Source organism: Salvelinus alpinus, chromosome 1 (assembly GCF_045679555.1).
Source record: "Salvelinus alpinus chromosome 1, SLU_Salpinus.1, whole genome shotgun sequence".
Classification (NCBI taxonomy): domain Eukaryota; kingdom Metazoa; phylum Chordata; class Actinopteri; order Salmoniformes; family Salmonidae; genus Salvelinus; species Salvelinus alpinus.
The window spans coordinates 93,976,040-94,001,561 of record NC_092086.1 but is presented as its reverse complement, the minus strand read 5'-3'; the positions used below and the strand labels follow the sequence as shown (position 1 = coordinate 94,001,561).

Here is a 25,522-nt window from a genome sequence, read left to right as displayed (position 1 = left end):
AACAATGTTTTTCAGCAATTAGCTCCACAATAAGGCAGGCTGAAACATGAATGTATTTCGGAGGCAGCAAGAACTGAAACACCTGTTTTTTTGTAATTAGTTTCCATGGCTGCACGGGAGGGTTTTAAAACATGTGAAAGACTAACAACAGCCCAAATGTAAATAGTCATCCATACTTTTTGGAGTTATGTGTTGCCACCATCAATCATATCCAAAATTCTCCAACACAGACAGAAAACCTTTATATTTAGTGACCACTGACCAATTCCATATAATTTTGTTTTACAGTTTTTATGCAGTTTTCTTGTTTATAATATTATTCAATCTTTACCACTAATAATGATGAGGATATAACGGTATGTGCCCACATGTATGTGGATCATGACCCTTTAAAGAGGCAATCAGCAGTTTAGAAATGCATCCATAGCTCCTATAGAGATCTATGCATGCAAGGACTGATCAAAATGATAGTTTTAATAACAATGTTTTGAGACAATATAGTGTTTGTTTACATTTATTTTGTTTACAAACTTTGGAGTAAAACAATATTATATTTTGGGTTATGATGGGGTACGACAGTTAAATTAAGCTCATGATGCATTTATAAGTTATATTCTTAAGCAATTCATAAGTAAACAAAATGGATGTCAGCAACTGCAAATTACCCCTTTAAAATGATCACCAGTTGAATCCCTTCTGGACTGAACACAGTTGGGAGGGCTTGTGTGCATTCCAAGCATATTCACACCAGGTTCTGAATCAACATGGGGGACGTTTACAGTTGGATGTCAACTCTTTAGTTCTCAAGCACTGGAACTCCATGCTTCAGACACATTTAGAAAACGTGTCTGTGGAATTGACTGAAAAGTCATTAAGTTGCCTTAAATATTTCAGAAATTGAAGTACCACGATTTTACTTTTAGCTAACTGTGGATGATATAAACAGTGTGAGCCTTAAATTCAGTGGAATTAATGAAAGTGTGGATTTGTTATTGTGTCAAGTTACTACAACCTCTGCTGCATAAATATTACAGTTACTATTGCTTTGCCCAAAGACAAATTAGGTCTACAAGTTTGGCAGCACCTGCCACAGGCAGTCTCATATGATACACAGATGGTTAAAACTTAACAGGACACATTGTGTGTCGTTTTTAAAATAAAATAAATATACAATTGCACTTATCTACAGTTGAAGTCGGAGATTTACATACACCTTAGCCAAATACATTTAAACTCAGTTTTTCACAATTCCTGATATTTAATCAGAGTACAAAAAAATCCAGTCTTAGGTCAGTTAGGATCACCACTTTATTTTAAGAATGTGAAATGTCAGAATAATAGTAGAGAGAATGATTTAGTTCAGTATTTCTTTCTTTCATCACATTCCCAGTGGGTCAGAAGTTTACATACACTGAACTAGTATTTGGTAGTATTGCCTTTATATTGTTTAACTTGGGTCAAATGTTTCGGGTAGCCTTCCACAAGCTTCCCACAATAAGTTGGGTGAATTTTGGCCCATTCCCCCTGACAGAGCTGGTGTAACTGAATCAGATTTGCAGGCCTCCTTGCTCGCACACGCTTTTCAGTTCTACCCACACATCTTCTATGGGATTGAGGTCAGGGCTTTGTGATGGCCACTCCAATACCTTGACTTTGTTGTCCTTGAGCCATTTTGCCACAACTTTGGAAGTTTGCTTGGGGTCATTGTCCATTTGGAAGACCCATTTGCGACCAAGATTTAACTTCCTGACTGATGTCTTGAGATGTGCTTCAATATATCCACATAATTTTCCTCCCTCATGATGCCATCTATTTTGTGAAGTGCACCAGTCCCTCCTGCAGCAAAGCACTCCCACAACATGATGCTGCCAACCCGTGCTTCACGGTTGGGATGGTGTTCTTAGGCTTGCAAGCATTCCCCTTTTTCCTCCAAATAGAAACGACGGTCAGCATGGCCAAACAGTTCTATTTTTGTTTCATCAACCAGAGGACATTTCACTAAAAAGTACGATCTTTGTCCCCATGTGCAGTTGCAAACCGTAGTCTGGCTTTTTTATGGCGGTTTTGGAGCAGTGGCTTCTTCCTTGCTGAGTGGCCTTTCAGGTTATGTCGATATAGGACTCGTTTTACTGTGGATATAGATACTTTTGTACCTGTTTCCTCCAGCATCTTCACAAGGTCCTTTGCTGTTGTTCAGGAATTGATTTGCACTTTTCGCACCAAAGTACATTCATCTCTAGGAGACAGAACGAGTCTCCTTCCTGAGCGGTATGATGGCTGCGTGGTCCCATGGTGTTTATACCTGTGTACTATTGTTTGTACAGATGAACGTGGTACCTTCAGGCATTTGGAAATTGCTCCCAAGGATGAACCAGACTTGTGGAGGTCTACAATTTTTTTTCTGAGGTCTTGGCTGATTTCTATTGATTTTCCCATGATGCCAAGCAAAGAGGCACTGAGTTTGAAGGTAGGCCTTGAAATACATCCACATGTACACCTCCAATTGACTCAAATTATGTCTATTAGGCTATCAGAAGCTTCTAAAGCCATGACGTCATTTTCTGGAATTTTCCAAGCTGTTTAAAGCTGTGGCACAGTCAACTTAGTGTATGTAAATGTCTGACCCACTGGAATTGTGATACAGTGAATTATAAGTGAAATAATCTGTCTGTAAACAATTGTTGGAAAAATTACTTGTGTCATGCACAAAGTAGATGTCCTAACCAACTTGCCAAAACTATAGTTTGTTAATAACAAGAAATTTGTGGAGGGGTTGAAAAATGATTTTTAATGACTCCAACCTAAGTGTATGTAAACTTCCGACTTCAACTGTACATCAACATGCCCAATATAATCATAAACAACTAAAAATACAGCTCAAACTTTTGATAATACGTGTGTTGCATGCCTATGATCAGAATATCCCTAAACTGAGTAGTATGGCCTGTGTGACTAAAATGGAGATAAGATCAATCAGCTATTCTGCCTCTTATTTGCAATTTCGTTAATGTGTAAGATGTAAAATTGTTAAAAGCTTTTCATTATCAGTTGGAAATCTTAAAGCTGACTGGCCTATTCGCATTTGGGGAAGCTTCTGGGAAGTCTTTGTTGTGATTCAGTCACTTTGTCATCTATTCAACTTGTCCTATTGCTGAACATTTTACTAATCAAACTCAAATAGCCTACAGCTCCCAATCAATCACATTTGCTCTTCAAGTAACACAATCTTCTTCACAGTAGTGCCCTCCAGTCTCTTTAAAACAGCTAACGGAGTCCAGATCATCTGCTTATCTTTGGTAGTGTCTGTGAATTGCCCCTCTTGTTTTTCATTGCACTTAGCCTGCAGGCTATGTAGTAGCACAGAAGCACACAGGGAGTCAAGTCAGGTGACTGCTGGGTCTGCACAACTCGACAAGATGATGGTGGTCAAAATAGTGCTTCATGTTCACTCACATGTCTCTGGGCAAAGTTCATTTGCATATATATCTCTCCACTGTCCTTTCACACCTCTTGCAGGTGACATAGCAGCACCAGTGGTACTTGCACTGGCATCTCTCCACAATCCTCTCAGTGTAGGCATTGTAGCCACGACCACAGCACATGAGATTGCAATTCCCACTGTCATTGGATGTCTTATTGCAATGTCTGGAGACCAAAAAAATGTGTTCCAATCAATAAACAACAATATAAAACTCTTATGAATGAGGATCAACATATTAGACCTTCAAGGTGTCAAAGGTAGAGTAAAATCACAATTTCCACTGAAACATTGAGAGAAACACAAACATACCTGTCCTGTGTGCCGAGTGAGCCATGCTTCTCATTGTGTGTGCAGTAATCCGGAGAGCTGACCAGGTAGACCAACTCACTCTCTCTCACTGGTCGAACGTTCAACTCTCTGGGGACCAACTGCTTCCTTGTCCCAACATGACGATGGATCACCTTGGTGGCAGACAGGTACTTGGATTTGAGATCCATGGCAATGTGGTTAATATCATGGAGGCCCTTCCAACATGTTTTGACAGAGCAGGACCCGGACACCCCGTGGCATTTGCATTTTGTCTCTTGAGCATCAATAAGTGCCTGAAAGTATAGCAAAAATTATATTAGGATATAAAAATGTGTTGCCAGGTTTTGCAGATATTAATAATATAATATGTTGTTTATGATGTAATAAAAAACTGTCAAAAAGCCAATGCCACTTAAAAACAATGGCACAATAACTCGTGCGTAATTACCCATGTATAAAAATGTATATTTCTTGTCAATGTGGGATTAGATCATTACCTGTCTTCCAACTGCATTATTGTGCAAGTGCATGAGTCTGAACGCCTGAGAGCCAGATCTGCTGTTTCTCATCGGTGCATCAGAAAAGGCAGATCCCATTTGGAGACCGTAGCGCAGGTTATCACCGCATCCTCCCCATATGAAGTCGGGCCCGGCCTGTTCAGCAGGGGCTGGAGCGCACGAGCAACTGGGGAGCTCTCCAGACGAGCAGGCTCTGGCAATGGAGTGACTCACTAAAGCAGCCGCTAGCGAAAACACAAATGCGGACTCCCTGGTGCCTGCAATAGAGCACAGCCAACAGATAAATCAATGCAAATCACAACCAATCACAGAAGTTTACAGGCCACATGAAATACTCCAATTTCTAAGATACTTTTTAAAGTGTCTTTAGCCTACCTTTTGCCAAATCTGGTGTAAAACGAGGGGCTTTTTCAACAGATGAACAGTTCCATCGCATGTCATTGAAGGTGTTCTGACAGGTATTTTTGGTCAACTTGGCTGCTTGGACAATACTGTGCATCAGCTCGAGGTTTCTCCGGCAAAGTTGCGATTGATCAGGGGCCAACCAATCTAGTAGCTTGCAATGATGAGTTTGATTCCAGCCTACAGAGCTCCCCTTTACAGTAAGTCCACTGCAAAGGTAAAAACAACAACATTGAATTAGGTAATCAGCTATTTCATATGGTAATCAGCTATTCCATATGGCATAGGCCTATTAAAATAACAAAAATATGTCAGTAAACAAAGTAGCATAGGCATCTGAATAGACCCATAGCTACATACAAATAAAATAGTAAGGAATACTTACAGCCAATATATAGCAGCACAACAGTTCGCGTTCACAATAAATGTCACTAGAAATAAATCCATGCGGAATTTCATTGTAAAAAAGAAATAGTGAATCCTCTGCCGAAAATAAAAGTATAGCTCCAAACGATTCCTTTGGTAGTCCAATGTGAGTATCCAGTGATACGTGTTGTTTTCAGTTTGCCTCTGCGGTCTGGGGTCAGGCGGTATGGCCCTCCTATAGCCTATGCTGCAAGCCACTGGTGGTGTGACCTCGACTCCAGGGAGTCTTATGTCACCGCCACGATAGCCACGCCTCATTCAATTGGCGATTTGTGAATGACAAAGGCTGAAGAACATACGCACACCGAGGTACTTTTTGCAGGTGCTGGAGTTGTAGGTGAATTTATGGAAAATAAAAAGGAAAACGCCGCACACCGCTGCTCATGCTCCCAGGTGATTTATTTTGTGAATGAACCATGGAATGAACACAGGCACACGTATCCATCTCGAATTATTGAGATGAAACTGTAACATAGGCCTATTAGAAGTTCCTATGCATCCTATGCGTTTCAAAAGATTGCCATTAATGTGCCATTAATCATGATTGATTAAAAGCCAGCCATCCAAAGTGTTAGACATGTAGGCTAAAGCGGGATACATTGATGAATTGATATTCAACACTTAAATTAACTAGCCCTAAAGTCATTTGAAGAGTTCCTTTGAAAAATAATCTGCAACATTGTAATCTAATCTAAATCAATGTGTGACAATCTGACACTGATAACATTTCCAATCTTTGCCAGTAAAATAACTTCCACAATTGTACAATATTTAAACTCTGCTCTCTGTGTTCAAATGATATGTGGAGGCCTATTTTGTGCAGTCCAATACGTATGAGAACGTTTGATAATTTGACATCTCTAAATAGCTGGAATAGCGGGAATCCCTGACCGATGTCGATATTACGTGCGCGTATAAGTGGCATTACAACGTTTTACATTGGACTTTAAACAAACGTTCAAGATTGAATTCTTCACAAATGAAGGATAGGTCTGCTCGTAAGGTGTGTGTGTGATTCTCGCGTAGGTTGCGAGAGGACGTGGGTTCAAATCCCGGACGAGCGCAGTTTTTGGATGTTCCATGTATCCACCAAAGTGTTCATCAAGAAATTAAACTAGTAGATTAGAGAGGTAGGCATAATGGTATCGAAAACAGTTATGTTTGATCTACAGTAGTAGAGTGGGCAAGCGAAACGATTTAGCTAAACCTTTGTTTGGGGAAATTAATGACTGAACCGACCGATTGACAAACTAAATAATAAACTCACTTTAGCTCAACTAATCCAATTAACAAGGCCCATGATCAAGGTAGGCTACTGAATTCTAACCACCAAAACAGAACATCTTACACTTAAAGGTTTGATGCTATCAGTTTTTCAAGTATGTGTGTTTGTGTGTGATATACACATTACTCCCCTGATAGAATCACACTATAGCCTCTGGACTTATAGTAAAGTCTACCCAACAAATCCTTATCAACAAAGAAAACAGGGAACCAGAAACAGGGATTTCAGTGGCATGGTCAAATAAGGCAGTATAAATGGTTAATTATCTGCATGTGGTATGAGCAAAGGATTAGTGGTTGAAAGAGGGTTTCTTAGTGAGAGGATTATTTCAACTTGTGTTTATCTAACCCCTATTATATTCCCTCCATGAGAGATGCTGGATTTTCTCTTAGAACTAGTCTTATGGTAAGACTTTGCCAGAACACCTTATTAGTGTCTTGATTACTGTCAATGGGAACACGGTAGGGGATAATGTTAAAAGTGTTTTTGAAAGGGGGCTTGCCACTGCTAATTTCACTATTATTGCTTTTCCATTTTAATTAATCTATTCAACACGTGGTCCCACAAATAATCAGCAAAGGATGGCGATTCAGTATTGTGCATGTATTGTAATATGTTCATGTTTAGCCTTGATATACACCATTTCTTCCCCTGAGTAGCCTTTCTTAGAACCTTCTGGCAGATCCACAATTCCTGTTACAGCTAAAACAAGATAAATGCTCTGTACTTCCGTGGTGAGATGACTGATTTTCTTACACCAGCAAGGCCACCTGAACAGCAGCAGATTTCTGCCACTGTGTCCTGGTGGTTTTCTGGCGGCAGGTAGCCTAGTGATTAAGAGTATTGGCCCAGTAACCAGAAGGTTGTTGGATGAAATCCTCTGAGCAGACCAGGTGAAAAATCTGTCAATGTGCCCTATAAGTCCCTCTGGATAAGAGTGTCTAAATGACTAATGTGAATGTCATCACGCTTTTATTGTAGCATCAGTTTATCCTCTGTTTTTGTCGTATCAGTTCAATGCTTTTCTTTATGCTTTTTGAAGTTGCCTAGAGGTTACAATTATTCTAATCTTTAGCTGATTGCTTCTTCCCTTGTTGCATCTCATATTACACTTGGTTGGTTAACTTCAAGTCCTGTGTCTCATTATGAAAACAAAATATTCACTGTCAAAACTTATATTATTGCTTGACAAAAATGAAATGCATTTTCTCTCCAGTGGGGCCTGTGAGCTACTTTTAGTTTAATCTTGTCTTGCTCTCACCTAGCCTATGTAATTCTGAAATGAAGTGGAGTGTATTTGACACAGCCACTCCCCATCCCCCCAGAACATTCTCTCTGCTGTGAAAACCATTCTACTCCAAAGCAAATCCTTCCTTTTGTTGGATATCCAGCTTTAGATTGGGTGTTAGGCTTGAGAAGTGAGAAATCATTCATGTTTATGAAAGGTGCATTTTTGGGGGTGAGCTGGCATGCAAAGTTTGGCCCTTCCTGTTTCTCCTTTTCTTCCTCTGATAATGCTTATTCACGGGTTCTACAGTTAAACATTTCACCAAAGGAATGGAAGTATACACACACAAAATGACAAATAGTGTGTATTGGGTGTTGGAGAGGCAGACGTTTGAAGTCTTTTCTGAAAGGGTATTGCGTCTTGTGAGTGATGAAAAAGGATTGCATAGGTCTTATAGGCTATGCATCTTTACAACTGATAACAGCAAACATGCACTGATTTTAATTTCATTACATTTCTTTCAAAATTACCTGAATTGACCCCCAAAAATGTAAATTCTTCTTATATATTGGTTCTCCCTATATCATATCACAGCTCCAAAGTTAATAGTGAGTATTAATCAATATTGCATTTTTACCAAATATTCTCTCATAGTCTAGAGATGGTACTCAAATAAATGCTCCTACGCCACAAATATATTGATTAAACTTCAGTTATGAGTCCTCTCTGTTGCTAAAATGTTCTGAATATGATTTCTTACCAAAAGGGGGCACTGTACATCAACACAATGTGTATCCATAGCTGTCACTAGACCCTTTATTTCCAAACATTAGGCCGACATTGAAATGCTGTACTTCTACGCATTGTTCTTCCTTTACTGCTTAATTCAACCATGTGAACAGCTCCTTCACTGTCCTTGATCTGCAGACAAGTAAATGGAGGCCCCAGCCCAGTCTAGCTCTGTGGAAAGACAAGATAGGTTTGATTTTCTTGTACTGGTGGAGCAGGATGATGCCATGGAATCCACATCTACTGTCTCAATCAGATACTGATTGGATCATCTTGATAGGTGACAAAAACCACATGTTAATGCAAGGTGTAACCAGGCCTTTACATACAGCTTGTATGTAAGCTGGGCCCTTTTTAGGGTTTAGCATTTTAGCTAACCTTATCCCCATTCCTATCCCTAACCTAATTATCCTAACCTGCCATGTTAAATATCCTAACTTCAGGTCGTAGCTGTATTCTACCTAGTCAGAACCCCTTTTTAGGTGTACGTGTACCCAGAGGACTTGTAATGATGGACATTGATATTGTACTTTATGTAATGGTAGGCCAATAATATTGTCTTATTTTCATAACTACATGTATGAAGGTGAATACCTGTATGGTGGGTAAAGCTGGTTGATTGAGGTTACGCTTACACAGTCACTCTTAGTATGTCCATGGCCCCCATGGGTGGAAAGCAAACAGCATTTTAGCCTGCATCAAACCTGCAAACAGAAGCTTGCAGCAAGCTACATACAGTATATTTGCTCTATTTTCAAAAGAGGCAATATATACCTCAGTATGTCAATACTGTAGAAGACTATGGTTTTAATGGAACTTTTGGCTGCCATATGCATTGTTAAAAAATATATCATATAACAAGTGTGAATTTAATACAATTTAATATTATAAATCAATTCAATTTACAAAAACAGAATTATATTTTCTATACATATTTACAATCACAACAGAGTATACAAATGTACATTATATTCAACAAAGCAGGGAAACAAATATATCCTATTTACCTACAAACAATCCAAATAATGCATATTCCAACACAAACCACAATGTACACTTCAACTAAACAAAGTTTTAATTAAGGGACATATAGCTACCAGAGTTTGGGCCAATTCTATCTTGACTCAACTTGACAAAGGCATTGAATTTAATCGCAAAGCATGAATTGGAGAATTAACCATTCTAAGCACTGAATTGAACCAAAGTACTAATAATACGTAATACTACAACACCATGGCTCACTGTCCTTTTTGGGCATGTTTGTAAACTGCAAGTTGTAATGTTTTATACCAACTCTTATTGCGGAAATTAGGCTACTGGATAATGCAGAATTACCATAATAACTGAAAAGTAATATGTTTGAACTTCCTTTGGTAAATGGTTTAATATATGAAGAGTTTCGGTTCCAAAACGCTATATCCACCAATTTTTCACATTTGTACTTTTTCATCAGATGTGATTGCTTATGGGTACCTTCATGTGTGTGTAAAATATACCTCTTCTCAGTTTTTTTATGAATAGATTTTAGATTAAAACGTTTTTTTTTGCAAAATGCTATATATACATTGTTAAGCCAAAATGGAATGTTCATATCTTGTACATTTGACTGTGATATGTGGTTGTCTCACCTAGCTATCTTAAGATGAATGCACTAACTGTGAATTGCTCAGGATAATAGCATCCGCTAATGACTAAAATGTCAAATATAAATATTTTACATACAGATCTCATATAAAGCTTGCCAGCACGTAGTCCTAAAAATTGGAAATGAGTTACATCTGGTTCAGTCAGCCATTCCTATGGGGAAAATTAATGGGGAAATAATAATGTTTTGGGATGAACACTGAAAATAAGGTCTGAGGTTAACACAGGCTTAGGAGATCTTATACATTTTGTTCTATGAGATAATGTCAGTCACATGACCTTTATGAATTATGAAGCCTTTATGTGCTTTTTTAAATGACAAAAAGGCAAAAAAAATCACAAAAAGTGACATTAGCTGATGAAGATGATCCCATAGAACAAAACGTATAAGATATCCTAAGCCTGTGTTTACTACAGACCTTATTATTAGTGTTTATCTAAAAACCCTGGTGGAGTTAGTGCCTACAAAAAGACGCCTTTACTATTGCTCTCTACTCCTGTATTGGTTCATTTAAAAAAAATGTTTTTACATTTAAATATGGATGTCACAAATATATAATGTGTACAGTTCTTTATTATATATGTAGTTATTTGTCACATTTGACTGTGTAAAACCTAGCAGTACTACTTACAGTACCAGTCAAAAGTTAGCACACACCTACTCATTCAAAGGTTTTTCTTTATTTTACCATTTTCTACATAGTAGAATAATAGTGAAGACATCAAAACTATGAAATAACACATATGGAATCACGAAGTAAACCAAAAAGTGTTAAACAAATCTAAATCAATTTTATATTTGAGATTCTTCAAAGTAGCCACCTTTTGCCTTGATGACAGCTTTAAACAATCTTGGGATTCTCTCAACCAACATCATGATGTAGTCACCTGGAATGCATTACAAGTTAGGTGCCTTGTTAAAAGTTAATTTGTGGAATTTCTTTCCTTCTTAATGCGTTTGAGCCAATCAGTTGTGTTGTGACAAGGTAGGGGTGGTATACAGAAGATAGCCCTATTTGGTAAAAGACCAAGTTCATATTATGGCAAGAACAGCTCAAATAAGCAAAGAGAAATGACTGTCCATCATTACTTTAAGACATGAAGGTCAGTCAATCCGGAAATTTTCAATAACTTTTAAAGTGCAGTCGCAAAAACCATCAAGCGCTATGATGAAACTGGCTCTCATGGTCAAATTGCTGCAAAGAAACCACTACTAAGGGACACCAACATGAAGAAGAATAGACTTGCTTGGGCCGAGAAACACGAGCAATGGACATTAGACCAGTGGAAATCTGTCCTTTGGTCTGATGAGTCCAAATGTGAGATTTCTGGTTCCAACCGTCGTCTTTGTGAGACGCAGAGTAGTTGAACGGATGATCTCCGCATGTGTGGAAGGGTGGCTACTTTGAAGAATCTAAAATCAAAAATATATTTTGATTTGTTTAACACTTTTTTGTTTATTACGTGATTCCATGTGCTATTTCATAGTTTTGATGTCTTCACTATTATTCTACAATGTAGAAAATAGTAAAAATAAAGAAAAACCCTTGAATGAGTAGGTGTGTCTAAACTTTTGATTGGTACTGTACTTCTCTGAGAGTGAGGCGGATATATAGCGTTTTGCAACAAAACATGATTATTTGTCTCTCTGAAATTAAACCATCAAGTGATAGATTTTAAACAAATACATGTCTGTCATCGAACAACCCCATGCCAAGATTAGATGGTGAAAACACAACAATCTCTTTCATAAGTTATCTAAACAATAAAAACTAATTTACCAACATTTCTGAAAATGTATATATAGTGTTTGGAATGAAACTCTTCATCTATTGTTCCTTCCGTAACTGTTTTGAAACTTTTTCAAAACAACTGGACCAGATTCTGCTTTTGTCACCAATTTTCCAGAAGGTTGACTGCATGGTGATCGACCAAACCGTGTAATAATAACAGTACATGCACAGTGCAGAGCAGTTTCATAAACATCCAGAAACTGCACGTTGACAGATACTCTGTGCCCTTAAATTATTCCTTAAAGACTAATGTGTTCACTCACATATAAACATGAACATGAGAAGGAGTTATATGCTGAAAAATATTTTGACTGTGTGTGATATTTACAAAAGCGTCAAGCTGCCTATGTATATGGAAAGACAGAATTCTTCTGAGAAAAACTGAAACACAAATGGCCTTCCAGAAACAGGACATGACTGGTTCAGCTCAAAGGGAATGACAAGTGAATTAGTTATTTCAAACAAACCAAAGCAGAACTAAATAAAGAAAGGAAATATAACCCCATCCAGAAAAGTATTGTGATCATGACCGGTCAACATAGTAAAATGATGAATAGCATTTCAGGTCATGCTATTAGTAATTTGGAAAAATAAAACATTTAATCTACAGTATTATTCCAAGTGATTCCATATTTGACAAACAACTTAATTTCAAATAAAAAAGAAACATTCATACTGACCTTTTTATTATTAGAGAGAGAGAGAAGAGAGAGAGAGAGAGAGAGAGAGAGAGAGAGAGAGAGAGAGAGAGAGAGAGAGAGAGAGAGAGAGAGAGAGAGAGAGAGAGAGAGAGAGAGAGAGAGAGAGAGAGAGAGAGAGAGAGAGAGAGAGAGAGAGAGAGAGAGAGAGAGAGAGAGAGAGAGAGAGAGAGAGAGAGAGAGAGAGAGAGAGAGAGAGAGAGAGAGAGAGAGAGGGTTTAACCAGTGCACATTCTAACAGAGAAATGTTTTTGTTTCAGCTATAAATGTTAATTTCATCAGACAACTTCCACACATTGTATTTCTATATTGTTTTCAAAAACTTTTACAGTATGTATCTATGTTGTCTAACTAACAGACAGTTCTTTCAGTGGAGACATGACTGACTCCTGTCAACCTTGGTTTCTCAAGCATGTCATGACCAGGGAAACCAAGTTATTATCTATAAATGCACAATTCTAAAAGTAAAGTCTAATGTATTTTTTCTTCTAACAACTCCTCCCTTTCTTAATGCTAAGACACGTTGGGTGCATATTTGTCCATCATCACCTCCGAAGGTCTTAGTCCTCATCGCTCTGTGGAAGCAATCTTCCATTAAAAGATAACAGGCAGCGGTTAATATCATTACACCAGGTCATCCCACTATTATAAGGGAGGGTGGGGCTTATCAGCTCAGTAGTAGCCTGAAGGGGCGGGCCTGGCCCAGGCTGAGGGCAGATACTTTAGTACTGTACATGATGTCATCTCTGGAGTAGGTGGTTATCCTCATCTCCTATTGGTTGATATGTGATAGGTGGTGGTGATGGTTGTAGAGGAAAAGTAGAATGGGAGGAGCCTCCCCCGGGCCATAAGTGGATATGCTGGTAGAGGGGTGGGTTGTGGCTTGACAAACAGGTTGGTAGGCCTGCCTCTTCAGGAGTGGCTGGCCGGGGGGGCATCCCCGAGGCGGATGCTCCCCAAGAAGGTGGTGTGGTTGGTCATACTGATGGAGGTGTCCTCGTACACCATCTTGATGGAGATCTTCTGCCGGGCACGCAACAGACACACCCCAGCCGTATAGCAGGTGTTGAACTTGCGCTGTCCCGTCTCAATGCTCCGCGTACAGCGCAGGAACGGCGTCTTGTCCACCATCACCTCATAGCTAGCAATGTCAGTGAAGTTGAGGTAGTAAACCTGGTAGGCAAATTTATGTGTGCACAAACATGCCATACATATTATTTTAAATTCTGAGGAAATAACACAAATATGAGAATACAGATAATGAGACTACTTATTTAACTGAATTTATTTCCAATCATGAGATATAGCAGGCAAACTGGGCAAAAATTACCACAGCATATGAGTCACTTTGTACAATGTGGTTCAGTTTGAAGGGCATACATTACATTCACTTCACTCATCCAGACATTTCCCTTTGCAGCCAAAAGCACAGTCAAAATCAACCATGTGTGTTCTGAGAAATGTAGCCTACAGTAATCCAGATAATTGCTATTTAATACAAGTAATTTCATGGGGAAATCTAATTTGGATTTCTGTCAATAATAAAGTTTAGACTCAATGCTAAGGATTCATTATAGATTATGCCTAGTATAGTCAGCCTTACCACAGCCAATTTAGATTTTTTGACCTTACTAACCTTTGAGATCATAATTCACTGGGACTGCAGAGAGAAAGGATGAGTGACATGCAGGCGATAGGAAGAGTTAGGCCTAAGACCGTACTCACTTCTACCTGACTATAGATGAAGTAGGTGCCATCTACCAACACCTCCAGCTCCCCAGATCTCGAGTGCATCTTGAACACCTTGTGATGCATGGATATCATTTTCCAGTTTCTCAGTACGCCTTCTGAAAGATCTCAGCGTGAGAAAAGGGCAGTCACTCAACATCCGTCATTGCCATACAATTATAGACAGGCAAAAAATAAACTGCAGTAAATACAATGTGTATGTGTATGTCTCCTGCAGTGAATTAATGTCTTAACTTATTCCGATCTATTCTAAGAGAAACTAATAACAAATAATAGACTTCTTGAAAAATATTTCTGACTGTAAATTTGCGTTTATTTGAGTAATTCAGGGATGTGAGTACGAGAGGATCTAAAATTTAACTCTTACCTTCCTTGACCTGTATTGTTGTTTCTTGGCCTTGGAGATGTACCACAGCAGGCTGTAACACAAAAATAAATAATTCATTTGTGGAAAAGTGGACATACATAAAATAAATCATAAAAAAATTGAAAGAGTAACACACCTGGCTATCTCTGACTCTGCCCCCTGTAGATTAGAAAACAATTACTGTGTCAGTTTTTTTTATGAGAGGTTGAAGAACACAAATAAATCAGGATTTGGGCCAAATGGAATGAAAGTGTGGAGGTACCTGAGGGTCCTTGAAGACCAGGGGGTCCCTGTGGCCCTGGGGGTCCAGCAGGGCCTGGAGGTCCGGGTGGTCCTGAGGGGCCCATGGCGTTGTTCCCAGGGATGCCTGGAATGCCAGGAATACCAGGTGGCCCCTGTGGCCCTGGAGGGCCTAGGGGGCCAGGTGCACCCGGAGGGCCCTTCTTACCTAAAAAGTAAAATCTGAATTCGTGGGTACTATGACATGAAAGAAAATAAAAATAACCTCATCAGCACTGCACCATCACCTGTAGCAATGGAAGCGTTCACTTAAAGGAAAAATCCACCCAAAACCACTCATTCTTTTAATTTACAGTGTTAAATAACACTAATAAACTCAGCAAAAAAAGAAACATCCTCTCACTGTCAACAGCGTTTATTTTCATCAAACTTAACATGTGTAAATATTTGTATGAACATAACAAGATTCAATAACTGAGACATAAACTGAACAAGTTCCACAGACGTGACTAACAGAAATGGAATAATGTGTCCCTGAACAAAGAGGGGTCAAAATCAAAAGTAACAGTCAGTATCTGGTGTGTTTGGACCATGATAGTTTGTTGGTGATGTAGACACCAAGGAAATTGAAGCTCTCAACCTGCTCCACTACAGCCCCGTCGATGAGAATGGGGCTCGGTCCTCCTTTTTCTGTAGTCCACAATCATCTCCTTTGTCTTGATCACATTGAAGGAGAGATTGTTATCCTGGCACCACACTGCCAGGTCTCTGACCTCCTCCCTATATGCTGTCTCATTGTTGTTGGTGATCAGTCCACTACCACTGTTGTGTCGTCGGCAAACTTAATTATGATGTTGGAGTCGTGCTTGACCATGCAGTGATGGGTGAACAAGAAGTACAGGAGGGGTCTGAGCACGCACCCCTGAAGGGCCCCCATGTTGAGGATCAGCATGGCAGATGTGTTGTTACCTACCCTTACCACCTGGGGGCTGCCCGTCAGGAAGTCCAGGATCAAGTTGTAAAGGGAGGTGTTTAGTCCCAGGGTCCTTAACTTAGTGATGAGCTTTGGTGTTGAACGCTGAGCTGTAAACAATGAACAGCATTCTCCCGTAGGTTCCTTTTGTCCAGGTGGGAAAGGGCAGTGTGGAGTGCAATAGAGATTGCATCATCTGTGGATCTGTTGGGGTGGTATGAAAATTGGAGTGGGTCTAGTGTTTCTGGGATAATGGTGTTGATGTGAGCCATGGCCAGCCTTTCAAAGCACTTCATGGCTACAGATGTGAGTGCTACGGGTCGGTAGTCATTTAGGCAGTTTAGCTTGGTGTTCTTGGGCATAGGGACTATTGTGGTCTGCTTGAAAGATGTTGGTATTACAGACTCGGTCAGGGAGAGGTTGAACATGTCAGTGAAGACACTTGCCAGTTGGTCAGCGCATGCTGGGAGTACAGGTCCTGGTAATCCTTCTGGCCCTGCAGCCTTGTGAATGTTGGCCTGTTTAAACGTCTTACTCACATCAGCTACGGAGAGCGTGATCACACAATCGTCTGGAACAGCTGATGCTTGCATGCATGCTTCAGTGTTGCTTGCCTCGAAGCGAGAATAGAAGTAATTTAGCTCGTCTCGTAGGCCCGTGTCACTGGGCAGCTCGCGGCTGTGCTTCCCTTTGTAGTCCGTAATAGTTTGCAAGCCCTGCCACATCCGACGAGTGTTGGAGCCAGTGTAGTACGATTCAATCTTAGTCCTGTACTGACGCTTTGCCTGTTTGATGGTTTGTCGGAGGGCATAGCGGGATTTCTTATAAGCATCCCGCTCATTGAAAGCGGCAGCTCTACCCTTTAACTCATAGCGGATGTTGCCTGTAATCCATGGCTGGTTGGGGTATGTACTGTGGGGATCACTGTGGGGACGACGTCCTCGATGCACTTATTGATGAAGCCAGTGACTCAATGCCATCGGAAGAATCCCGGAACATATTCCAGTCTGTGCTAGCAAAACAGTCCTGTAGCTTAGCATCTGCGTCATCTGACCACTTCCTTATTGAGCGAGTCACTGGTACTTCCTGCTTTAGTCTTTGCTTGTAAGCAGGAATCAGGAGGATAGATTTATGTTCAGATTTGCGAAATGGAGGGCGAGGGACAGCTTTGTACGTGTCTCTGTGTGTGGTGTAAAGGTGGTGTAAAGTTTTTTCCCCCTCTGGTTGCACATTTGACATGCTGGTAGAAATGAGGTAAAACGGATTTAAGTTTGCCTGCATTAAAGTCCCCGCCCACTAGGAGCGCCGCTTCTGGGTGAGCATTTTCGTGTTTGCTTATGGCCTTATACAGCTCGTTGAGTGCCGTCTTAGTGCCAGCATCGGTTTGTGATGGTAAATAGACAGCTACGAAAAATATAGATGAAAACCTTGTTGGTAAATAATGTGGTCTACAGCTTATTATGAGATACTCTACGTCAGGCGAGCAAAACCTCAAGACTTCCTTAATATTAGATTTCGTGCACCAGCTGTTATTTACAAATAGACACAGACCGCCACCCCTTGTCTTACCGGAGGCAGCTGTTCTATCTTGCCGATGGACCGAAAACCCAGCCAGCTGTATGTTATCCATGTCATCGTTCAGCCACGACTCAGTGAAACATAAGATATTACAGTTTTTAATGTCCCGTTGGTAGGATAGTCTTGATCAGAGCACATCCATTTTGTTGTCCAATGATTGCACATTGGCTAATAGGACTGATGGTAGAGGGGGATTACTCACTCAACGTTCAGATCCTTACAAGGCACCCCAACCCACGTCCCCGATATCTCCGTCTCTTCTTCATGCGAATGACAGGGATTTGGGCCTTGTCGGGTGTCTGAAATAAATCTTTCGCGTCAGACTCATTAAAGAAAAAAATCTTTGTCCAGTACGAGGTGAGTAAATCGCTGTCCTGATATCCAGAAGCTCTTTTTGGTCATAAGAGACGGTGTCGGAAACATTATGTACAAAATAAGTTACAAATAACTCTTCCGAGATGTGAGATAATTCTCTTGCTCTCTGTAATATCGTATAGTTTTGGATTCATGACATTACGTACTTTAGAGGACAATAGTCACGTTTCTCGACATATACACTGACTTTGAGAAAGGATTGCGTGACGATTAGCTTAGCAATCGCGTGACGCAGCATGACAACGTGAACGAGATTGGTCGACAGTCTGCTGGGTGGGGCGTTATATGTTCCTTCATTCTTTGGATTCCTATCTCCTTTCTCTAATATCTCTGGCAACGGCACCATGCAATGTACCCTGGACTGGAGAGGCAGACAAATAGGAAAAATGTGCTAGATCCTCCATTAAATTACACATTTCTTAAGGTAAGAATATTGCAAAAATATGATCAATGGCTCATTCGAGAGAAGACATCCTCCCGAGTTATGACATCGGCCAGTATTGAAATCTGACATTTATGATAAACATTTTCGCGATCTAAAAGTCGGATTCCTATTAACTTCCAGTGTATTGAGAGCGACTATATCACAGTGCTACATCATACTGGCCGGATGTCTGCCTGCTTGAAAGCCTATAACTCAGATAAAACATGAAATGACCCAGTGAATCGATAGAACATCACTCAGAGATACACAAAAGCAATATAACATTCAAAATGTGTGAAGCTTTCCTTTAAGGATAGATGTAGGAATGTTTTTCTTTTACTGTACCTTTTTTCCTTTCTTTTCGTTTGTTTCCATGTGATTCTGATGTGATTCCATCCATGTGAAAGAGAGAGAACATACAGATAGAGAGAGTCAAACAAGAATAGGGGGATGCAGATGCAGGACATTACAGCTTAAAACACTCCACCCCTGGCACAAGATGTATGCCACTTCTGATCAGTTCTCAAAGCTATGTATTTACGGTTTTCCATCTCATCTTTCCCCTAGTCTGGATTGCAGAATTACAGATAACCCATGAGTCATATAATAGTGTAGAAGCATGTGGAGTAAATGATTGGAGTTAGTTTGAGGATGTTTGTGGCTAATACAAGCTGAACCCAAATGCTATGAAAAGAATCAGCATGCTATTGACCTGAATTCAATAAACTCGACAAATATGATTTTAAAATAGTCTGTTCATGAAATTAGAGGGCTTAGTTTGGAGAGGACACCCAGTATGCCTAACCCTTGTAGATGTATCAAGATAATGTATCGAGACATAAACAGATTTTCTCATTTTGGACATTTTGTGAATGCACAAAAGTTTGTAATTTCCACTTTAAAATGTTTCTCTTTAATAAGTGATATAAAATCTGGAACACATTAAGAGTGAAACATCTGAAATGCCAAACCCTTTGTGAAAAGTCTAGAGCAGGAGGTGGTCTGGGAGTAATTATCATTTAAAGACTCAGGAATTTTACTGATTTGAGGAAAATGTCTCTGAAGGTCGTTTTCATTGTTTATACTGCTGTATGTTGCAGTAGCTTTGGCTATGTCAAACAACACAAACAGAGAGTTTGAGTTGACCATTGCTTGAGAAGCTTCTCTCCCAAATGTTGACATGGAATGAAAAGAAGTTAAGAGCATTGTGTGTTACATGAGTCATAAGAACAACTTTTAAGAAAGCAAAACTGGGGAAATCTCACATTCCAAAAGTTACATAAATATTTATTTCAGAGATGTTAAAAAATCCCAATCACTGTGTCCATGAAAGCCATGAGGGCCCTGAGCTGAAACACTTGTTATCAGTGAGAGATGGTGTGGCGCTGTGCCCGCTGCTGTGCTCTGTGGTCTATTTGGACCCGTTTCTTTGTATAAAGTGTGTTAGGGTTTCCTGAAAACAACTTCCCTAACCACAGCTTTCTGCCAGGTACTGCAAGCATGGGACTTGCTGAGCACAATGTAATTAATGTCAGGACTCCAAAAACAACAAGACTTGGATATTACTGGACCCGAATCAGAGTCTGGGATGGACAGTGAAAGTAAAATTCACTGTAACGAGTGCACAGCACATGTCATTTATTTGAGTTGAATTGCATGAATGGACCCATCCAAAGCGCTACAATTATACAATTGGAAAATAATATCCTAACATCCTTGTTCAACTCAATAAACAACATCTGTACAGCAAAAAAAGGGAAAATACGTAAGAAGACTGTCAATCACACTGTAAGACCTGTGATATGCACTTTTGTGTGTCTGTTTGAATTGGCTTAGAAGTTGTTTTCTCAATAAATGTCATCATTTTGCTGTTTTAATTACCATTGTTTCTTAATGTTTTCTGGTTGTCTTCTCACGCAATATATATATTTTTCTCAAAACATAAGAGATCAAAAGTAAGAAGAAAAATTTGCTTAAGACGCTAGCTTAAATGTTGTATTTATTCCAGATGACTTTCATTTCAAATGAGTTAAATAGTTTCTTTGATGTGCAAAGTAAACATGTATTGCATGGCTAACTATGGATCTGAATGGTGAACAACTTTACATTGAAGATGGGAAGATGAGTCTGAGAGCACATGAAACAGACTCCAAAACATTCCAATTCACTGGATCTTCCTTCGTTTTGTCAATGTGCATACAGGCCCAACTGTGCTAAAATGTGAAAGACTTTACATGCAGGAACTATATTGTATAAACAAGATAGAAGTCTCCTCATATTAAAGGAAACTGTCCACCTACAACAACACCCACTCACTAATCAATCTGTCTAAAACCCTAGCAGAGAATCTTGGAATCTGTCATAGCCAGAAAACAGCCAAAGGGAGCATTACTCATTAAACAACTTACTAATCGGTTGGATAAGTGATAACAATACTTTTCACTTTGTTTTCATTGGCAGACGTCTAGGAACAGACTGTTTTACCGGAAAGAGGAATTGAAAGCTAGATGTAGGATCTTAAATTTGATCACTCTTTTGTTGCTGAATGCTTCTTAAGTTTGTAATTTCCACTTTAAAATGTCATACTTGATTTGGCCTAACGCAAAATGTATCAACCCCTAAGAAAAATTTTAATTCATTATAATCCACATAATATTTCACATTTCCTGTTGCTGCAGGATTATTTTTCTGCTGTAGCAATCTGGCTCAAATTAAGATCTCTCATCTGTAACAGATCAAAATGCCTTCAGCAAACTCTCTGCATACAGATAGTTCGGAAAACAAACCCCATGTCGATTAATAATCAATCAGATATAAGATTCAAAAGATTAGAAAAGAATAAGACTTATTTGTACTCTGTATTTTTATATAACTACCAAAGCATCCATGTCCATATGTGAGAAAGAACAAAATGATTGATCTTTTCACTGAGGAGTTTTGTGTATTTACACATTGTAATGTGTGTATAATATATGAGTTAACACTCCTTTGCTCTGTTTGGATGAAACATGCAATGGTTGGAGAGTGAGACAGAATCATTGAAGTCTCCATTTCTGACCTAACCGAATAAACACTTGTCTAAGATAGTTATGATGACATTGCGCCTTGAACAAATCCAGTTTGACAAGAGATTTGTACAGATATAACAAACATTTAAACACAATCTCCCCTCCATCCCAAGTGTGTCTGCTTACTCTCATGGCCGTACTGTATCAGTCAACATGGACAGCTTTGTTACCAGTAGATAGATAGTTACGGTAATGCTTAAGCTCTTCTACTCTGCCGCCATAAGTATGTTTTATGTTCAGGTTGTCAGTCACAAAATGTTGACACCAAAGGCCAGCATGTCCACAGCCTTGGACACACCCTGCCTGCCTTGACAATAGACGAGCGGTAAATGTTGATGGGGAAACCGTGGTCATTTCTCCATCATACATTTTCCCCAGCAACAAGCATATTCTTGTTGAGTGAAAATAAGAACATGATGACAAAAAAAAAAAATATATATATATTATTGTCACATACACCGGATAGATTTTTACAGGGTCAGCCATAGTAGGACTGCACCCCTGAAGCAAATTAGGGTTAAATGCCTTGCTCAAGGGTACATCAACAGAGTTTTCACCTTGTCGGCTCCTGTATTCAAACCAGTGACCTTTCGGTTACTGGCCCAATGCTCTAACCACTCATCCAAACTAGCAAGGTCAAGTCCTCCTCCCATCACCCTGGTAAAAAGGGACAGGTCCTGGCCCAGATGAGCTCCATTACACACACACACACACACACACACACACACACACACACACACACACACACACACACACACACACACACACACACACACACACACACACACACACACACACACACACACACACACACACACACACACACACACACACACACACACACACACACACACACACACACACACACACACACACAATGTTCATTACTCAGCTGTTTTTACAAGAGGTGTCCCCACTTAGGCACATGGCTCAGCACAGCCTCCAGAGGTGCACCAGGAATTTAATGGTTGGGGATATGGTTAATAAATACTGGTAAATGTGTTATGGAGAGGCAGGGGAACAGAACAACAACAAGAGAGAACAAGGCTGTCCCCAGTGTGACACAGCTCTAATGTCCGTACACTCATGATAATTGATTTCTGAAAATAATCTCACATATTCCATCTATAAACAGATTGTGACAACAAAAGTGGTACAATGCTTTAATGAATGGAACAAATTAGCATCAAAGAGGTCCAACATTGAAAACACATTTTCACAACACGTACTACAAAAACACATCTGCTGTGAAATGGCTTGCAAAGGCAAACTGCATATTTATGAAGGCAAAGTGCATCTGACATGAAAGAGAAATTATTATTTTGGCAAATGCTTCAGTACCAGCTCCTTTGGCTTGATAGTGCAGAGGGCTCTTTTAAGTCCTCTCCCAGGGCCAGCTGATATACTTCCATCATTAACACATCCAGTCATGGCTCAACAGCTGAGGACTCTGTTGTATCCCACACTTTAGTGTTAACTGTTAACAGTCAAAAGATTACAGATGGTCCCTCGGTCTACCATTTGGAATCAATACAAAACATTTGCACTGGGGTAACCTCTGTTATTTTGGATACATGTGACAAACACTGTTCTACATAGCACTGTGCACAGTCTGGCATATGTCAGACATCATGTCATACTGCCGGAAGCATACTTAGCTATGATGTTTGTTAGCATGTGTTAAACAAACAAATTGCAATACATTCAATTATAGATACATACCAGTCTCTCTGTCATTCAATCACTTTGTCATTAGTGAATTGAAATCTAGCAGTGAGGGAACAGAATCCATATATTATGGCGATCAAACGGAGAACATAGAGGGAGTCAATGTGTGAAAACACTCAGTGTGTCAACACTGAGGGTTGGGAGTGTTCACTGTCAACACGTTGGGTTGGGAGTGTTCATTCCTGCTCAAAGCCACTAATGCAAAATAGCCTGATTTAAAACAAGGATACTTAATCTCTTGTAATGGCTAGAACTTTGAGAAAATATTTCTTCTTTGTTTCTTCTGTACTAACTGAAAGTACATACATGTACTACCACATGGCAACATGCCTATTCCCCCCCAAAATCTAATAAAAAAGGCACAACGCAAACCTAAAATATCTGACTGTCAAGAAGCCCTCACCAGTTGTCCAAATGGAATAGGATCTGCTTTGTGTAACCTCATACTGCATCGGTCCTGCACAGTGCAGCTCTAACCTCTGAGCTCAGACTGTGATTCATGGCATGGGATTGTAATACATGGTCTTTTTTTCTTTTAATCAAAATAAAAGGACAGACCTGCCAGGAAGCAGGTGGGGGAAATTGTTAACATGCATTCCTTAGGGCTGAGAATTTCGCTATTTGCTTTAAAGCTCAGCCTTAATTGAATAAGCTTGTAATGTAGAGCTAAACTCACATATCCATTTGCTAATTCAACCATACTCAGCTTGTTCGATAACATCATCTGTCTTTTTAGCTAATTTGGAAAGACCTTTAGACCGGGGCTGCTTGGTCCTTAAAAGTAATGGACAAGAAATGTTTAAATCAAATTGAATTATAAAAACAAACAGCTGTTATTCTAGACAATGAGTAAGCCAATGGTCACATCTGAAAATTTGCTCTACTCTCTCCTGCTCTACTTGAAGGGGAAAAACATCATTATATAATCCAGTGAGCTGGTGTAAGGCCAGTCCTGCCAAAGGCCTTGTCATGGTATGCTGTCTGAGAAGAGGAGTGGCCCAGGGGAACCTAACACAAGCAGAGAGGGGATGAGTGGGGGGGGGGGGGGGGGGGTAACAAGAAGATGAGCCAATTGGCCAATCTGTCGTCTCTCTGGCTAATTTGATTTAAAAAAGAGTGAAGTTAGCCAGCAGCTTCATTGTTGCAATTTGGACTGGTCTCACAGTAGGAGGCCGGATCAGTTGCGGCCCATTACCAAGCAGTATTGAAATGACACTGCATTAGTTCCTTGAATACTTTTAAAGTTATGTCTTTGTAATTGACCTTTGTGGATTTGTGAGGTACGATATGTACTCTGCACATTATATATTGTATGTGCAGCAGTCTTATGGCTTGGGAGTAGAAGCTGTTAAGGAGCCTTTTGGACCTAGACTTAGTGCTCCGGTACTGCTTGCCGTGCGGTAACAGGGACAACAGTCTATGACTTTTGGGCCTTTATCTGACACCGCCTAGTATACTCCAGGCTGCATCACACCCGGCCATGATTGGGAGTCCCATAGGGCTGCGCGGATAGGCCTTCATTGTAAGTAAGAATTTGTTCTTAACTGGCTTGCCTAGTTAAATAAAGGTTCAATAAATAAATAAAATATAGGTTTTGGATGGCAGGAAGCTTGACCCCAGTGATGTACTGGGCTGCATGTACTACCCCCTGTAGCGCATTATGGTCGGATGCCGGGCAATTGCCATACCAGGCGGTGATGCAACCGGTCAGGATGCTATGAGGATTATGAGGATCTGGGGAGCCATGCCAAATCTTTTCAGTCTCCTGAGGGGAAAAAGGCATGCCCTCTTCACGACTTTCTTGGTGTGTTTGGACCATGATAGTTTGTTGGTGATGTGGACACCAAGGAACTTGAAACTCTCAACCCGCTCCACTACAGCCCAGTCGATGTGAATGGTGGCGTGTTCGGCCTTCCTTTTCATGTAGTCAACGATCATCTCCTTTGTCTTGCTCACGTTGAGGGAGAGGTTGTTGTCAGTCTCTGACCTCCCTATAGGCTGTCTCATCGTTGTCGGTGATCAGGCCTACCACCGTTGTGTTGTCAGCAAACTTAATGATGGTGTTGGAGTCGTGCTTGATTACACAGTCGTGGGTGAAAAGGGAGAAAGGAGGGGACTAAGCACGCACCCCTGAGGGGCCCCCGTGTTGAGGATCAACGTGGCAGATGTGTTGTTGCCTACCCTTACCACCTGGGGGCAGCCCGTCAGGAAGACCAGAATCCAGTTGCAGAGGGAGGTGTTTAGTCCCAGGGTCCTTAGCTTAATGTTGAGCTTTGTGGGCACTATGGTGTTGAATGCTGAGCTGTGGTCAATGAACAGCATTCTCACATAGGTGTTCCTTTTGTCCAGGTGAGAAAGGCCAGTTTGGAGTGCAATTGAGATTGCATCATCTGTGGATCTGTTGGGGCGGTATGCGAATTGGAGTGGGTCTAGGGTTTCCGGGAAGA

The 25,522-nt window shown here is 40.2% G+C and overlaps 2 protein-coding genes across 3 annotated transcripts in view; both read right to left on the bottom strand.

Annotated features, from left to right (window-relative positions):
- Positions 1-314: 314 nt before the first annotated feature.
- On the bottom strand, positions 315-5,313 carry wnt11f2 (wnt 11, family member 2). Its single transcript, XM_071334432.1, has 5 exons — positions 5,096-5,313; positions 4,684-4,919; positions 4,288-4,565; positions 3,791-4,083; positions 315-3,645 (listed from the first exon to the last, which is right to left on the bottom strand). Exons 1-5 carry the CDS (start codon positions 5,167-5,169, stop codon positions 3,471-3,473), a joined length of 1,056 nt encoding a protein of 351 aa, XP_071190533.1. The 5' UTR covers positions 5,170-5,313; the 3' UTR covers positions 315-3,470.
- Positions 5,314-12,757: 7,444 nt separating this feature from the next.
- LOC139534882 (ectodysplasin-A-like) overlaps positions 12,758-25,522 on the bottom strand; it is a 75,431-nt gene continuing 62,666 nt past the window's right edge. The window contains exons 3-8 of one of the 2 annotated variants that reach the window (XM_071334412.1): positions 18,625-18,660; positions 14,952-15,137; positions 14,826-14,848; positions 14,690-14,741; positions 14,299-14,429; positions 12,758-13,746 (exon numbers count right to left, since the gene is read on the bottom strand). In XM_071334412.1, the coding sequence (XP_071190513.1) occupies positions 13,486-13,746; positions 14,299-14,429; positions 14,690-14,741; positions 14,826-14,848; positions 14,952-15,137; positions 18,625-18,660 (689 nt within the window). In that variant the 3' untranslated portion in view covers positions 12,758-13,485. The remainder of the gene's footprint in view (positions 13,747-14,298; positions 14,430-14,689; positions 14,742-14,825; positions 14,849-14,951; positions 15,138-18,624; positions 18,661-25,522) is intronic. The other variant, XM_071334420.1, reaches the window with a different exon arrangement.